The sequence below is a fragment of the Macaca nemestrina genome, chromosome 1 (assembly GCF_043159975.1).
Source record: "Macaca nemestrina isolate mMacNem1 chromosome 1, mMacNem.hap1, whole genome shotgun sequence".
Classification (NCBI taxonomy): domain Eukaryota; kingdom Metazoa; phylum Chordata; class Mammalia; order Primates; family Cercopithecidae; genus Macaca; species Macaca nemestrina.
Genome location: NC_092125.1, coordinates 207844915 through 207863215, shown reverse-complemented (window position 1 = coordinate 207863215; position 18301 = coordinate 207844915). Strand labels below are relative to the sequence as shown.

General features: G+C 43.2%; 1 protein-coding gene and 1 pseudogene across 9 annotated transcripts in view; both read left to right on the top strand.

Moving 5' to 3' along the window:
• Positions 1-18301, top strand: part of LOC105494501 (centrosomal protein 85) — a 50879-nt gene that overhangs the window by 12373 nt on the left and 20205 nt on the right. For 8 of the 9 annotated variants that reach the window (XM_071098060.1, XM_071098071.1, XM_071098059.1 and 5 more), the window contains 4 exons: positions 4173-4325; positions 15086-15780; positions 17491-17624; positions 18037-18154. In XM_071098060.1, the coding sequence (XP_070954161.1) occupies positions 4173-4325; positions 15086-15780; positions 17491-17624; positions 18037-18154 (1100 nt within the window). Of the gene's footprint in view, positions 1-4172; positions 4326-14563; positions 14776-15085; positions 15781-17490; positions 17625-18036; positions 18155-18301 lie in introns of those variants that run through there. The other variant, XM_071098073.1, reaches the window with a different exon arrangement.
• LOC112429041 (small nucleolar RNA U3) lies at positions 6632-6720 on the top strand (annotated as a pseudogene).

Below are 18301 nucleotides of genomic sequence, written 5' to 3'. Positions count from 1 at the left end.
TTTTTTCATATTCCTTAAGGTAAATATTGAACAAACAAGCATTCACTGAAATGCTGGTGCTAAAAGAACAAAAATAACATGCAGCTTCATAGAATATAAAAACAGGTCTCTGAGGGAACAATTATTTATCTCTTGTCCTACATGGCTTTCAACAGGACCACGTGGTTGGGAGAGGACGACACATAAAGGATTGGAACAGAATGACTTTGGAACATAGTTCCATTTGAAATCAGAAAAACACAGCATAAATTACTGTGTTCTATGTTGTCTTTGTCCTCCGGGTGGGTCAGTCATCTGCTAGCCCACAAAGATTGAAATTCTGCTTGGATGCCAACAGATTCTGTTGTGTTGTTACTAGAAACTCAGAAATTTAACTTTAGAGTGGATTAACAAGATTTTTAAACTTCAGTAAATATATTAAATGTCTATAGTCCTTAAGTATCCATGGCAGATTGGTTCCAAGAACTCCTGCAGATACCAAAATCCACAGATAACTCGAGTCTCTGATATAAAATGGTGTGGTATTTGCATATAACCTATGTATATCCTACTGTTTACCTTAAACCGTCTCTAGATTACTTGTAATGCCCAATGCAATGTAAATGCTATGTAAATAGTTATACTGTATTGTTTGGGGAATAAGAAGAAAAACAAGTCTATGCACATTTAGTAAGATGCCATTAAAAAAAAATTGGTTGAATTCACACTCGTAGAAACCATGAATATGGCCGGGCGCTGTGGCTCACACCTATAATTCCAGCACTTTGGGAGCCCAAGGCGGGTGGATCACCTGAGGTCAGGAGTTCGAGACCAGCCTGGCCAACATGGTGAAACCCCGTGTCTACTAAAAATACAAAAATTAGTAGGGTGCAGTGGCACGTGCCTGTAATCCCACCTACTTGGGAGGCTGAGGCAGGAGATTCACTTGAACCTGGGAAGCGGAGGTTGAGGCGAGCTGAGATCGGGCCACTGCACTCCAGCCTGGGCAACAGAGCGAGACTGTGTCTCAAAAAAATAGGAAAAAAAAGAAACCACGGATACGGAGAGCTGACTGTATATTAAACACGTAAATATATGTATACACTGTGCAGGCATGTTAAGTAGATAATACATATTTCAAATAAGTAGTATTTTAGAAAAATGACTTGTTGAATTCTGGGGTATTGGTAAAGAAGAGGGCACATTTAATTCAACTTAGGGTATGTTTTATTTAACTTAAAAATCTCACAGTGCCTTCCTCAGCATAGATATTCAGTAAATGTTTGGTGTATTCTCTTAGGCATGCTGCCTTGCATATAGTAGGCACCATTATAAGCATTGGTTGAATCAATTCAAGATTCATTCAGCTTTTTTTTTTTTTTTTTGAGACGGAATCTCGCTCTGTCACCCTGACTGGAGTGCAGTGGCACGATCTCGGCTCACTGCAAGTTCTGCCTCCCGGGTTCATGCCATTCTCCTGCCTCAGCCTCCCACGTAGCTGGGACTACAGGCGCACGCCACCACACCCATCTTATTTTTTGTATTTTTTAGTAGAGATGGGTTATCACCATGTTAGCCAGGTGGTCTCAATTTCCTGACCTTATGATCCGCCTGCCTCAACCTTCCAAAGTGCTGGGATTACAGGCATGAGCCACTGTGCCCGGCCTCAGCAAATATTTTTTAAATACCTGCTTATGTGCTTGCACATTCTCTGAGATTTGTACAGTTTCTATGACAATTATGTATATAATGGAAGTTTTTGGAACATTCCCTTTCCTAACAAAGCTTTCTGATGGTTTTTTTCTCTCTTCAGTAGTATCTCATTCAGATTAATAAAGGTCTTAATAATTGATAAGGATGCTACTGATAGGACATGCACTATAACACAAAAAATTTCAGCTTTTTTTTTTTTGGAGACAGAATCTTGCTCTGTGGCCCAGGCTGGAGTGCAGTGGCATAATCTCAGCTCACTGCAACCTCCGTCTCCTGGGTTTAAGTGATTCTTGTGCCTCAACCTTCCAAGTAGCTGGGATTACAGGCATGCACCACCACGCCTGGCTAATTTTTTTGTATTTTAGTAGATACGGGGTTTCACCATGTGCCCAGGCTGGTCTCCAACTCCTGAGCTCAGGTAATCTGCTCGCCCTGGCCTCCCAAAGTGCCAGGATTACAGGCATGACCACGGTACCCAGCCAACTTCAGCATTTAAACTTCAATTTTGAAATAAGTGTTAAACCTCTATAAATATACCAAAATATGTTTTTAACAAGTAACTCTTTGGAGTTAGAGTATGGAGTAAGTGGATGGAAAAATGGTAACGATGAAGAGTGGAAGATTAGTAGTAGTAACGGAGCAGTTTCCAGTAGGAAGTCAGGAAGGTGGTAATAGAGGCCCTCAATCTTAACTGTTTCAAAAAGACTGGCAAATTTTACACTGACTAGAGAGAGAAAGCTGTGTAGACTCACCAGAAGGTCAGATTTCTTTGCTTTGGGTTAGAATTACACCAACTTAGTATAGTAGCATTGGCTAATCTCATGCTGCTCAGAAACTCTGACTGTTGCCTGTGTCTTCTATAACAATTACAGATTATTGAGTATATAAAGATTCTTTCAAATGAGGCAGTCACCGTGATCCAAAGAATAGAAGTATTTGGGGAAAGTCAGGTTGCCTTCAGTAGAAAGCCAAGGTAAGGGTAGCAAAAAAGGAGCAAAAGTGGAAGAAAATAGGTTAAAAAAATGGGAGAAGCACTAAACTTGGAAGAAAGGAATAAAGTAATTTGTGTCTAAATATCATTTGCCTTCCACTAGATCAGAGAGTCTGTAGAACCGTATTTTCTGATGTCATCTGTCACACTTTAGGTTAAATGGAGGATAAGTAGCTGCCATTAGTTTTTTTGTTTATTTGTTTACATGGATTACCAGATACACCTTAGGAAAATTATAGTGGTTTTTAAAAAATAAATTTAAGTCTTTGCTAGAATGTTAGTGAATCAAGTATTTATTGAACACTTCCTACCTACCTCCCCTCAAACAGCATATTTTAAATCAAATCAATCTCACCGGTCTTTTTGTCTTAACCTGCTCAGCAGTTTTGGTGATTTCTTCACATAGCTCTCAAGATAAAACCCTAGGCTCTTCAGATTGACTTTCAAAACTCACCTTGATCTCCATAGGATTCACCTATTGAGGGTACCCTGGTTCAGTGACACAATGATATTCTTTTCTTTTTTGGGGGGATGAGGGGAACGGAGTTTTGCTCTTGTTGCCTAGGCTGGAGTGCAATGGCGCGATCTTGGCTCACTGCAACCTCGAAGCAATGATTTTCAACTGGGAACTGGACTGCTTGTTGCTTGGTTGAGGGTTGCTGCTGGCATTTAGTGAGTGGGAACCAGGGATGCTAAACCATTCTGTAATGTATAGACTACACATTGAAGAATGGTCATCCCCAGAATGCCAAAAGCACCATTGAGAAACTGTAAGAGGAAAGAATGTGGGTTTTGGAATCAGAAAGAACTGGGTTCAAATATCAGCCCTCCCCTCTGTAAAATAGGGGTGGTAATACTTTTCAGTAAGTAGGTAGGCAAGATTATGTTTGTAAGGTGCTGTGTCTTTACAGGTTTCAATAAATGGCCACTGCTATTAAATATGATTGTTTTCTGTTCCAGTACTCCTGGATTCTTGGTGGGTCTTACTTATTACCATCTTTGAATATTCTCACTTCTCATATTATTTCCACTTAAAATTAACTAGCTCAGGCTGGGCCCGCTGGCTCACACCTGTAATCCCAGCACTTTGGGAGGCCGAGAGGGTGAATTATGAGGTCAGGAGTTCAAGACCAGCCTGGCCAAGATGGTAAAACCCCGTCTCTACTAAAAATACAAAAATTAACTGGGCGTGGTGGCAGGCACTTGTAATCCCAGCTACTCGGGAGGCTGAGGCAGAGAATTGCTTGAACCCAGGAAGCGGAGGTTGCCGTGAGTTGCACACCACTGCACTTTAGCCTGGGCAACAGAGCAGACTCCGTCTCCAAAAAAAAAAAAAAACTAGGTCGGAGCAGCTGAAATAGGCACAGAAGAGAGAAAGGGGTAGATTGCTGCTATTCTCTCATGGTTTATGTGATTTTGTAAAAAAAACGATCTAATGGGGTTACATCAGCTCGTTCACAGTAAAGGTGGGAAATGCCTCTTGTTTCAGGTTCCAATGTGATTCAGAAGGGCAGTTCCCTGGGGACTGAATGGCAGACCCCAGTTATCTCGGAGCCCTTTCGGAGCCGCTTCAGCCGCTGTTCAAGTGTAGCCGACAGTGGGGACACAGCCATTGGTACATCATGCTCAGATATTGCAGAGGGTAAGTCTGTATTAATTATTTGATTACCAATATGTATTGTCATTTTCAGATTTCATTTTGGGTATATTGGCATTTCCAGATTGTGTTATTTCCAGAATGTTCATAATGTCGGTCCGTTCAAGGAGTCTGTCTTCTTTCCCTGTGCTTCTCACATCTGGTCCCTTTATCTAAATTTCCATTTTTTATCTTATCTGAAACAACTTTGTTGGGGGACGGGAGGACGGGATCTCACTCTGTCACCCAGATTGGAGTGCACTGGCGTGATCATGGCTCACTGCAGCCTCCCAGGCTGAGGTGATCCTCCCCACCTCAGCCTCCTGGGTAGCTGAGACTGCAGGTATGCACCACCATGCTTCACTAATTTTTTGTGTGTTTTTATAGAGATGGGGTTTCGCCGTGTTGCCCAGGCTGGTCTGGACTCCCAGACTCAAGAGAACCATCTGCCCCAGCCTCCCAAAGTGTTGAGATTACAGGCATGAGCCCCTGTGCCTAGCCTTTGAAACAACTTTCTAATAGGTTAATTGACCTCAAGTCTTTCCCTCTGCTGCCAGATTATTTTTGCTAAAAGCCTAATTTCATAGTTTCCTGTAAATCTTCAATAACTCCTGTTGCTTGGGAGATGAAATTCAGAGCCTTCAGTTCTGTGATCGTCCCTATGCCACCCACTCAAACATATTTCCTGCTGTCACCAGGTCTGAATGTACAGTCCTGTTTTTTGTTTTGTTTCTACTAATTTTTTGAGATGGTCTCGCTCTGTCACCAAGGCTAGAGTGCAGTAGTGCCATCATGCTCACTGCAGCCTTAAACTCCTAGGCTCCTGAGTAGCAGGGACTACCAGCATGGTGCCACTACACCCAGCTATGTTTTTTATTTATTTATTTATTTTAATTTATTTTTTATTTTTTGTAGAATTGAGGTCTTGCTATATTGTTCAAACTATTTGCCTGAAACAATCCTATTGCCTCAGCCTCCCAAAGTGCTGAGTGCAGGGATTACAGGCTAGAGCCACCATACCCAGCTGGTTTTGGGTTTCTGATACCCGGGCTCTTTTTTTCCTTCTTTAATCTGGGCCCATGTGTGCGATGCCTGCCTCCTCTTGCCTTTCCTAGCTATGCTGATCTTACTATTCAAGATCCAGCAAATATCCCACAGGCTTTTCCTATCCCTTACACTCATTAGTCATATCATTCTCCTTACATTCTTGTGTCTTTATTATCTCTGCCACTTGTTTTTGCACTTAAGTATTGCCAGTTAATACTTTATGAGGGCATTTTGTTTTTCCATTTAGATTGGTGAGTTCTAGAAGGCAGAGAACCTAATGATAATAATTAACTACTGTTGATTGTATGCTTTGTGATAGATACTATAAATTTTTTCTATATTATTTCACTAAAGCCCTTAAGAACCCTATAATATGTCTTATTTCCATTTTACGGATGACAAGGCTGAATTTCAAAGTGATTGAATGAGTTTCTTAAAGTCACAAAACTAGTCACTTCAATAATCATGTGTTGTAATTTTAAAACATCTACTCCACAGCCACTAGGATGGCTATACTCCAAAAGATGATAATAATCCCAACTACTTGGGAGGCTGAGGCAGGAGGATCACTTGAGTCCAGGAGTTTGGAGACTAGCCTGGGCAACATAGTGAGACCCCATCTCAAAAAAAAAAAAAAAAAAGTAAGTTCAATCACCTTGTTACACAGGTTGTGTGTATGACTCTGTTTTTTATTCCTTTAGGGAAATAAAGGTTAAACATAGAGTTATTCCTGACCTGATAGTTCTGCTCCTAGATATATAGGAGAAATGAATACACAAGTTTTTGTATGGACTTATACATAAATGTTGGTAGCAGCATTATTCATGATAGTCAAAAGTAGAAACAATCCAAAACCCACAACTGATGAATGAATGAATAAAATATCCATATAATACAGTAGAATATTATTCAGCAATAAAAAGAAATGAAATACTGGCATGTGTGCTACCTTAAAAACATATAATGGCCAGGCATGGCAGTTGATGTCTGTAATCCTGGCACTTTGGGAGGCCAAGGTGGGTGGATTGCCTGAGCTCAGGAGTTCAAGACCAGCCTGGGCAACACAGTGAAACCCCATCTCTACTAAAATACAAAAAATTAGCTGGGCATGGTTATGTGTGTCTGTAATCTATTTGGGGGGCTGAGACAGGAGAATCACTTGAACCGGGGAGGCGGAGGTTGTAGTGAGCTGAGATTGTGCCATTGCACTCCAGCCTGGGCAACAGAGTGAGACTCTGTCTCAAAAAATAATAATAATAATAACATAGACTATATTTTCAGGGATCATTTCTGTAGTATGTTACTAGAGAAGTTTTTCTGAATGTGTAGAGCACCGGTAAGAAAAAGAAAATGAAAATAAAATGAAATAACCATTATATATGAAGTAAAAAAAAAAGCCAGACACAAAAGGCTGTATATTGCATGATTCCATCTATATCAGGGGTCCCCAACCCCTGGGCCTAGGACCAGTACTAGTCTGGCCTGTTAGGAACAACACAGCAGGAGGTGAGCAGCAGGTTGAGCATTACCGCCTGAGCTCCATCTCCTGTCAAATCAGTGGTGGGACTAAATTCTCATAGGAGCACGAATGCTATTGTGAACTATGCATTTGAGGGATCTAGATTGCATGCTCCTTATGAGAATCTAATGCCTAAAGTGCAGAATAGGTAAACGTACAGAAACACAAAGTAGATTAATGGTTTTCTAGGGCTTCAGAGGCTGGTGGAAACATAGCATGACTGCCAAAGGGTAAGAAGTTTTCTTTTTGGAGTGATGAAAATGTTGTAAGATTGATTGTAGTGATTACACAACTCCATTGATATACTAAAACCCATTGAATCGTACACCTCAAGTGAGCAAATTGTATGATATATGAATTGTATTTCAATTATACAAATTGTGTGATTCATATATCATACAAATTGTATTTCAATAAAGGTTTTTGGTTTTTGTTTTTCTTAAATAGGTATGAGCTGAGAGGAGTAAATTTAAAAATGAAAAGAAAAAAAAAGCCAGGGACAGTGGTCTGTACCTGTAGTCCCAGCTGCTCCCAAGGCTGAGGTGGGAAAATCACTTGAGCCCAGGAGTTGAGTACAGTCTGGGCAACATAGTGAGATCTTGTCTCCAAATAAAAGAGGGGGTAGTGGGGACCACATCTACTATTACTGGTTCCTAGACATCTAGCATTAATTTTAGTTTTTGTTTGTTTGTTTTATAGAGATAGGGTCTCTTTTTGTCACCCAGGCTGGAGTGCAATGACGTGATCATAAGCTCATTGCAGCCTTGAACTCCTGGGCTTAAGCGATCTTTCCACCTAAACCTTCTGAGTAGCTGGGACTACAGGCATGTACCATCACACTCAGCCAGTTTTGTTTGTTTGTTTTGTTTTGTGGAAACGGGTTCTCACCATCTTGCCCAGGCTGGTTCTTGAAGTTCTGGGCTCAAGCAGTCCTCCTGCCCTGGCCTTCCAAAGTGCTGGGATTATAGGTGTGAGCCACTGCACCCAGCCCTTAGCATTAATTTTAATAGTTTGACAACTATATGTATAGTGGGGACTGTGCTCAGTAAATACTGAGTAGAATTGAATCAGATTTTGAGGTACACAGGACTTCAAAAATCACCTCTGCTCATTTTGATTGGTGAATAACAAAAATTCCCAAGGAGTTAAGTAACTTGCCTAACATACAGCTGGTTATCAGATTCTGGTCTTCTGACTGTGTAATAGTCTATCAATTGTGTAATCAAAAGTCTTACTGTTAATTTAATTTTCACTTGTTAAGGTTTTGTCTGCATGTGCAGTCATGGGACCTTTTTATTTTTATTAAATAATAGATATTTTTAAAATCAATAGTCTAGATTTTTCCCGTTGAAATAACCAGCTGTATTTAATTCAGTTACACTGCTACACAGATTTTATGTGTGACTCTCTTTTTTATTCTTTTGGGAACATATTTGTATTTCTAGTGCATTCTTTTAAAATTGTAATAGTCCTCTTGAGATAGGGACCAAAGATAATGGTCTAGAAGTTTTTTTTTTTTTTTAATTTTTTGTATTATTATTACTAGTTTTCCGAGACAGTCACTCTGTCGCCCAGGCTGGAGTGCAGTGGCACAATCTCAGTCACCGTAACCTCTGCCTCCTGGGATCAAGCGATTTTCCTGCCTCAGCCTCCCGAGTAGCTGCAATTACAGGTGCGCCACCACGCCTGGCTAATGTTTGTATTTTTCGTAGAGACGGGGGTTTCACCATGTTGGCCAGTCTGGTCTTGAACTCTTGACCTCGTGATCCACCTGCCTCGGCCTCCCAAAGTGCTGGGATTACAGGCGTGAGCCACCACACCCGGCCCTAGATGTTTTTTTAAACTGCTGTGTTTGTTAAATACCATGATCGTAATCTTAACTCTTTTTGTGTGTTTGTTTTGAGATGGAGTGTCACTCTGTCACCCAGGCTGGTGTGCAGTGGCGTGATCTTGGCTCACTGCAACCTCCACCTCTTGGGTTCAAGCGATTCTTCTGCCTCAGCCTCCTGAGTAGTTGGGATTACAGGCACGTGCCACCACACCCGGCTAATTTTTATATTTTTAGTAAAGATGGGGTTTCACCATGTTGGCCAGACTGGTCTTGAACTCCTGACCTCAGCTGATCCACCCACCTTGGCTTCTCAAAGCGCTGGGATTATAGGCGTGAGCCACGCTCTTGGCCTCTAATCTTAACTCTTAGACATTTTTTTCATGAATCTAGCTTGCAGTCTAGTTGACAAGAACCCCTGTGACTGGTATACAGTATAGTTCATTGTTGCATCTTTAAGTTGAATAGGCATGCTTTTGATTCCACCCTTCACTAAGGTGTTTTACCTTGGAAGATTCTAGAGGGACAGAGTAGAGGTGGGTACTGAAGAGTTCAGAATGCTTTCAGCTCTTTGCAAAAGACTGAAATAGTCACTGGCGTAATTCAGGCTACTGAATCACTTCAGGTGTAGACTGAAGTGACTGAGATTTGGTAATAGCTGAATCTACCCTTACTGTGCAAGGAAGGTTGCTAAAAAAATGAGTTGTTTTTTAGGGTGGGGAGGGGGCAGAAAATGTGGTTAAGTAGAGGAGAGATTTAGAACTGTATTCTTAAAATGGCAAAACCCCAATGTTTTGGGGAACTGTAGATTTCTGTAAATAAAAATCACATATCCCATGCACTGTATTTTTTAAAGATATGGGTCTTGCTATGTTGCCTACACTGGAGTGCAATGATTGTTCACAGGTACTATCATAGTGTACTATAGCCATAAATTCGAGAGGGCTCAAGTAATCCTCCTGAGTTAGACTACTGAGTAGCTGGGCCTACAGAAGTGCATCACCTGCCTGGTTCCCATACACTAAATTTTGAATGCCTTTGAAAATCGTAGAAGATAGAGGTCCCTTTGAAAATGAGTGTTGCTATTTCATTTCAAAATATTCTGGCCGGGCGCAGTGGCTCACGCCTGTAATCCCGGCACTTTGGGAGGCCGAGGCGGGTGGATCATGAGGTCAGGAGATCAAGACCATCCTGGCTAATGTGGTGAAACCCCATCTCTACTAAAAATACAAAAAAAAAATTAGCCGGGTGTGGTGGTGGGCACCTGTAGTCGCAGCTTCTCTGGAGGCTGAGGCAGGAGAACGGCATGAACCCAGGAGGCGGAGCTTGCAGTGAGCCGAGATCACACCATTGCACTCCAGCCTGGGTGACAGAGCAAGACTCCGTCTCAAAAAAAAAAAGAAAAATTCTAAACCACAAACCAGACTTACCGTGTAACTCAGAGGTCTCCAACTTTTGGCCCGTGAACCAGTACCAGTCCATGCATATTAGGAACCAGGCCACACGGCTGGAGGTGAGCAGCAGGTGAGCAAGCGTTACTGCCTCAGCCTGCGCCTTCTGTCAGATCAGTGGTGACATTAGATTCTCATAGAAGAACAAACCCTATTGTGAACTGTGCATGTGAGGGATCTAGGTTGCTCAGTCCTTACGAGAATCTAATACCTGATGATCTGAGGTGGAACAGTTTGATCCTGAAACCATCCCGCCCACCATCATCTGTGGAAAAATTGTGTTCCACAAAACCATTCCCTGGTACCAAAAAGGTTGGGGACTGCTGGTGTAACTTTATATTTTATAGCACAGTTAGTCTGAATCAGGCAGTTTCCTTAATATAAATAGATAAACCCAATAGATAAGTTAAAAATGTGGACAAGGACCTCACCTTAATTTTCTAAGATGTCCATTTATCATCTATAAAAAATTAGGAAAGCCATGTTCTTCTAGGTCAGTTGGTACTTTTCTTCTTGGCTTTGGTTTTGACATTATTTTGGGGTTATCTTAGTCTGTTTTCTGTTACTATAAGAGAATACCTGAGACAGTGTAACTTATACAGAAAAGATGTTTATTTTGCCCATGATTCTGGAGAGTGGGAAGTCCAAAGGCATAGTGGCAGCATCTGGCGAAGGCTTTTGTACTGTATCACAACATGGTGGAAAGCAGAGACCACAAGAGTGAGCCAAGCTTGCCTTTTTTTCTTTTTGAGGTAGAGTCTTATTTCTGTCACTCAGGCTGGAGTGCAGTGGCGGGGTCTTGGCTCACTGCAGCTTCCGCCTCCCAGGTTCAAATGATTCTCCTGCCTCAGCCTCCTGAGTAGCTGGGATTACAGGCACCCGCCATCACGCCCAGCTAATTTTTGTATTTTTAGTAGAGATGGTGTTTCACCATGTTAGCCAGGCTGGTCTTGAACTCCTGACCTCAAATGATCCGCTTGCCTCTGCCTCCCAAAGTGCTAGGATTACAGGCGTAAGCCACCGTGCCAAACCCAAGCTTGCTTTTTTTTTTTTTTTGAGATGGAGTTTAGCTCTTGTTGCCCAGGCTGGAGGGCAATGGTAGGATCTTGGCTCACTGCAACCTCTGCCTCCCGGGTTCAAGCAATTCTCCTGCCTCAGCCTCCCAAGAAGCTGAGATTCCAGGCATGTGTCACCACACCCAGCTAATTTTGTATTTTTAGTAGAGATGGGGTTTCTCCATGTTGATCAGACTGGTCTCAAACTCCTGACCTCAGGTGATCCGCCCGCCTCAGCCTCCCAAAGTGCTGGGATTACAGGCATGAGCCACCTTGCCTGGCCCCAAGCTTGCTTTTATAACAACCCACTGCTTTGAGAACTAACTCACTTCTGCTAATCTATTATGAAGCTTCTACCCTCATGACCCAGTCACCTCTTAGAGACCCCCACCTCTTAATACTGTTACATTGGCAATTAAGTTTCTAACACATGAACTTTTAGGGGACAGACACTTTCAAACCATAGCAGAGGGTGTGGACTCAGAACTGAATTTGGTGAATCTAGAGAGAGTGGTGCTATGGATGGAGAATGGAAGGAGGTATTGCAGAGTTCATGGTAGCAACCCCTCATGTGCTACAACCTCACAGTCTTCTGTTTTGTAATTACACTATGGGAGCAGCAACCCTTGATAAGAACTGATACTATGTGCTTTTATGGAGAATTTAAAACATTGCTTATGGTTAAGCACAGTGGCTCATCCCTGTAATTCCAGCACTTTGGAAGGCTGAGACAGGTGGATCACTTGAGGTTAGGAGTTCAAGACCAGCCTGGCCAACATGGTGAAACCCCATCTACTAAAATACAAAAATTAGCCAGGCATGTTGGTGGGTTCCTGTAATCCCAGCTACTCAGGAGGCTGAGGCAGAAGAGTCGCTTGAACCCGGGAGGCAGAGGTTGTGGTGAGCCAAGATTGTGCCACTGCACTCCAGCCTGGACGACAGAGTGGGTGAGACCCCGTCTCAAAAAAGAAAAAATTGGGCCAGGCGAAGTGGCTCACGCCTGTAATCCCAGCACTTTGGGAGGCTGAGGCGGGTGGATCACCTGAGGTTGGGAGTTCAAGACCAGCCTGACCAGCATGGAGAAGCCCTGTCTCTACTGAAAATACAAAATTAGCCAGGTGTGGTGGAGCATGCCTTTAATCCCAGCTACTCAGGAGGCTGAGGCAGGAGAATCGCTTGAACCTAGGAGGCGGAGGTTGAAGTGGGCCGAGATCGTGCCATTGCACTCCAGCCTGGGCAACGGGCGAAACTCTGTCTCAAAAAAAAAAAATGAAAAAATTGTATTGCTTACTAGTCTTTGAAGTCTTTATCACTACCAGTCTGCCTTAACTTTGTGTACTAGTCCTATATTTAAGTTGTGAGACGTCAGAAACTGGGTCCTTTAACTGAGAAATTTCTTTTTTGGTGTCCTGAGAGACTAATGCATGTTGTCAGAACTTATTCAGGTTTTTGTTTTGTTATGTGTGTGTGTGTGTTTTTAGTGTGGCCTTTTATGTATCCCCAAAATCATCTTGAGCATAGGAAATTAGATACTATGCATATACTATAAGGCTTGCACATCTTTTTTTAAAGTATTTATTCCTCCCGTCTAACTGAAATGTTTTACCCTTTGCTTAGCATCTCTCGATTCCTCCTGCTCCCGAGCTTCTAGTAACCACAATTATTCTCTGTTTCTATGTGTTGAGGTTTTTTTAGCTTCCACATACAAATAAGAACGTGCAGTATTTGTCATTTTGTGCCTGGCTTATTTCTCTTAGTGTCCTCCAGGTTCATCCATGTTGTTGCAAGTGACATAAATTACATCTTTTATAAGGCTGGTATTCCATTGTGTCTATATACTGCATTTTCCTTATCTGTTCATCAGTTGATTCTATAACTTGGCTATTGTGAATAATTACTCAGTAAACATGGGATTGTATATATCTCTTTGACATACTAATTTCATATTCTTTGGATATATACCCAGAAGTGGATTGCTGAATCATATGGTAACTATTTTTAGTTTTTTGGTTTTTTTGAGGGACCTACGTACTCCATTGTTTTCCACAATGACTGTGTTGTTACATTCCCACCAACTGTGTACCAGAGTTCCCTTTTCTCTACATCCTCTCCAAACTTGTCTTTCATCTCTTTTTTTTTTTTTTTTTTTTGAGATGGAATCTCGCTCTGTCGCCCTGGCTGGAGTGCAGTGGTGCCATCCCGGCTCATTGCAACCTCCACCTCCCGGATTCAAGTGATTCTCCTGCCTCAGCCTCTGGAATAACTGGGACCACAGGCGCGTGCCACCACGCCCAGCTAATGTTTTGTATTTTTAGTAGAGATGGGGTTTCACCGTGTTAGCCAGGATAGTTTCGATTTCCTGACCTCAAGATCCCCCCTCCTCAGCCTCCCAAAGTGCGTCCAGCCTCATCTTTTTGATAATAGCCATTCTGACAGGTGTGAGGTGGCTTGCCCATATTTTTAAAGAGTTGCTTAAGGCCGGGCATGGTGGCTCACACCTATAATCCTAGCACTTTGGGAGGCTAAGGTGGGTGGATCGCTTGAGCCCATGAGTTCAAGACCAGTCTGGGCAACATGGCGAAACCCCATCTCTACTAAAAATAAAAAAACTGAGGTGGGACACCTGAGCCGGGGGAGGTTGAGGCTTCAGTGAACTGTGATCACGCCACTGTGCTCCAGCCTGGATGACAGAGTGAGACCCCATCTCAAAATAAAAAAAAAGGTTGTTTAATGAGAAGATAGTAGCTGATCTTATACTCACGTAATTCTGGGAACAATTGTGGTATTTGTTGTTATCTGCGTGTGCTCTGTGTTGGTTGGTGGGGAGAAAAAAAAGAGAAACAAGTTGGTAGTCGCTCTTCTCCATCGTAGATATGCTTGATTTGGGAACAAGTACTGAATATAGTTGAAAAGAAAAGAAATTAGTATTCCTTGTTTCCTTATTTAGTTTTCTGCCTGCTGAAAGCAATAAGTATGTTACCTCATATTCTTCCTTTATTGTTTGCTTGGAGTAGTCCCCCTCAGAGTAGTACTTGAAAGTTGGAAATAGGTAGAAATGTGAACCTTCTGCAGTAGGGCTAATCAAGGGTTGTCTCCCAAGACCATGCAGGAGCCATAGGAAACATGAATTCAGTCTGAAGAAAAAGTTAAAAAAAAAACAAAACCACAGTTGGGTACACACAAGGGGCCAAGTGAAAGGCAAAATATAAAATAGAGGATTTCAGTGTGTACCCAATTGAGAGTGCTCACTGTGCTAGAGTGAAACCTGAGAGTTACTAAGAATAACTTCACATATCCAGGCAGTCAGGTCTGGGGTATGGGAGAGAGAACAGAATCCTGCCTCAGATGCCATACTCCATGCCCTGCATACTGAGCAAGACTGTCTAGTTCGCTTCGTTCTTCAGATAGTTTGGACTCGTTGCTCACCTTCCTGGGGGAGCTTTTGGAGGTCGCAGAAGATTCTGGCGACTCTTGGAAAGGATATTTTTATTAGATTTGATTATAGCTGAGAGTTGTCCAGCTTCCAGAAGAGTAGGACCTAACTCATTTTCCTTAAGTAAGTAACTTTTTTTAAAGTTCAGTTTTCAGCTTTGTCTGACGGACAAGATTTTTTTTATTCCAGTACAAAGGACTAAGTTAAAAGTGAAGCCATTATTGCCTTTTGTTGGTTTACCTTGTGAATGGCATTTGAGATCCTGGCAAATACATCTCCCAGTTTGGTTGCCGTGTCTTTCTGCCTGATACTTTTGATGACGGTGCTCTCTCTGCTTGGTCTCAGGACAGGCAGAGAGTTTCTGGCATAGCATTCAAACTCAAGAAAGCTTGCTGCTTCAATTTTTACTTATGGAAGACTATTCTCTCCGCAGATTTTTGCAGCTCAAGTAGCAGTCCTCCTTTCCAGCCCATCAAAAGCCATGTAACCATTCCAACAGCCCATGTGATGCCTTCTACTTTAGGGACCTCTCCTGCCAAGCCAAATTCTACACCTGTTGGACCCTCTTCCTCCAAACTCCCTTTGTCAGGGTTGGCTGAAAGTGTGGGAATGACAAGAAATGGAGACCTCGGTGCAATGAAACTTTCTCCGGGCCTATCTAGAGATCTCGTGTATCTCTCTGGTGCTCCTGGAGAAAATGGAATTGAGCAGTCCTGGTTTCCAGCAGTGGGCCATGAAAGACAAGAAGAGGCAAGGAAGTTTGATATTCCTAGCATGGACTGTACCCTCAATCAGTCGGCAATGATGGAGACACTTTATTCAGATCCTCACCACCGAGTCCGCTTCCACAACCCAAGAACCAGCACAAGCAAGGAGTTGTACAAAGTGTTGCCTGAGGCCAAGAAGGCACCGGGCAGCGGGGCAGTGTTTGAGCGGAATGGGCCACATTCTAATAGCAGTGGGGTCCTCCCTTTGGGACTCCAGCCTGCTCCCGGGCTCTCCAAGCCTCTGCCCTCTCAGGTGTGGCAGCCGAGTCCTGACACTTGGCATCCCCGAGAGCAATCTTGTGAACTCAGCACTTGTCGGCAGCAGCTGGAATTGATCCGTTTACAGATGGAGCAAATGCAGGTAGAGGTCCATCTTTCCTTGGTTTTCTAGGTTCTGTACGTTCTTAGAATTATAATAGCTTTTGTCCTTTGAATTTTGGCTTTAAAGAAAATAGCTGTAAAAAGAAGGAAGATGTTTGTAGACAGGAAATACAGGCTTGTGAGCTGTTGGCCATTGAATCTGTTTGGTGGTCAAATTAAGCACCAGCTAGGGTCTCCAAAATAGCAAAAGGTTACAAAGGAAAATTTAAAAGGTATTTATACGAGTCACTAGGCTACAGAATTTTATTTAATCTTCATAGTGTACTAACGAGGTAGATGTAGAAACTTACCAGGTTCTTAGACTACATAATCTGTCCAGGGTCATAGAGCTGGTGATTGGTAGAGCTAGGGTTTAAAAACCATCTTTGAGGCCAGGTGCAGTGACTCATGCCTTTAATCCCAGCACTTTGGGCCAAGGCGGGCAGGAGTTCGAGACCAACCTGGCCAGCAGAGTGAAACCCTGCCTCTACTAAAAATGTAAAAATTAGCCAGGTGTGGTGGCATGTGCCTATAGTCCCAACTACTCGGGAGGCTGAGGCGGGAGAATTGCTTGAACTTGGGAGGTGGAGGTTTCAGTGAGCCAAGACCACTCCATTGCACTCCAGCGTGGATGACAGTGAGACTCTGTCTCAATAAATAAATAAATAAATATGAAAACCTTCTTTGAGCCCCTGTGTTCTATCACTTTCGTATTTTCTTTTTTCTTTTTTTTTTTTGAGATGGAGTCTCGAGTGCTGGAGGCTGGAGTGCAGTGGCGTGATCTCGGCTCACTGCAACCTCCACCTCCCAGGGGGGTCAAGTGATTATCCTGCCTCAACCTCCTGAGTAGCTGAAACTACAGGTGCGTGCCACCACACCTGGGTGGTTTCTGTATTTTTAGTAGAAACAGAGTTTCACCATGCTGGCCAGCCTGGTCTCGAACTCCTGACCTTGTGATCTGTCCGCCTCGGCCTCCCAAAGTGCTGGGGGGTGGGGGGTGAGCTACTGCACCTGGCCTGTATTTTCTTTTTTCTTTTCTTTTCTTTTTTTGTGTGTGTATGTGTTTTTTTTCCGGAGACAGAGTCTTGCTCTGTCTCCCGGTGGCATGATTTCGGCTCACTGCAACCTCCACCTCCCAGATTCAAGCAATTTTCCTGCCTCAGCCTCCTGAGTAGCTGAGAACCACAGGCGCATGCCGTCACCGCCGGCTAATTTTTTGTATTTTTTAGTGGAGGCAGGGTTTCACCCTGTTGCCCAGGCTGGTTTAGAACTCCTGAGCTCAGGGAGTCTGCCCGCCTTGGCCTCCCAAAGTGCTGGGATTACAGGCGTGAGCCACCACGCCCAGCATATTTTCTTTTAAAAAATCCTTATGCTGCTGAAGAGTGGGAAGGAAGGGAGCAGACATATTCTCCTTCCTTGGTTGGTGAGGACATCCTAGCTCCTGGTTTGCCTCTGTTGCTAGATAATAAAAGATAACTGACCTTTTCTTAGAAACTAGAGCCTTTTTGAACAGGGAGTGTTCAGTTGGCAGAAGCCTTCCTGGCAGGTTCTTTCCAGTCATGCCTCAGAGCTAAAATTATTTCATAAACATTGGGCCTCATCAGGCTGAGCCAAGTTGGGCCTTGACTACAGACCCAGCTGATTACTGCTCAGGTGTTTTCAGGCATGTGTGGGTCAAGATCAAGCTCATCTGGGCCTACTTGCCTTTCAGCTTCAGAACGGAGCCATCTGCCACCATCCTGCTGCTTTTGCTCCTTCACTGCCCATCTTAGAGCCAGCACAGTGGATCAGCATCTTGAACAGTAATGAACACCTTCTGAAGGAAAAAGAGCTTCTCATTGATAAGTAAGAGGGCAAGGGGTACCACAGAGCCAGACTACTCTCCCAGGCCCCACTGAAGACACCTAATGGAGTCTTCCCAAGGGCAAAACATTCCTCCTCTGTTTAGGCCCATGTCTTGCCTCACGGTGGAGGCAGTTTGATAAGCAGCCTAGTCGTATATATAGCTAGTGTAATAGGCCAGTTATGTATTTCTTTAGGGCTCTAGGGAATGCCTGAAGGGGGTAGCCAGTTCATTGCCTCTGATCTTTTCCTCATTTCCCCTCAGTTATCTTTCTCATTTGTTGTTCTTCCTTCAGAAAATAGTGATATCCAGAATCTAAGATCTTGCTTACATAATAGGGATTATACTTAGTAGGGGCTTATATTGCGAGGGGTTAGCATCAGGACCTTGACCCGATTCTACCGGCTTGTGCAGGCAGAGGAAACACATCTCTCAGCTGGAGCAGAAAGTGCGAGAGAGCGAACTGCAAGTCCACAGTGCCCTCTTGGGCCGCCCTGCCCCATTTGGTGATGTCTGCTTGCTGAGGCTACAGGTAAGTATTGGCAGTCAAGATGGCATTCTGTTTGTCATAACTCAGTGTCTTCCCTATGCTTGGCACCATTAGGTATCCAGGAGATACAAAAGAGATCAAGTGATGTAAGTGTCCCTGCCCTCAAAGAGTAAACATACTAATTATAAA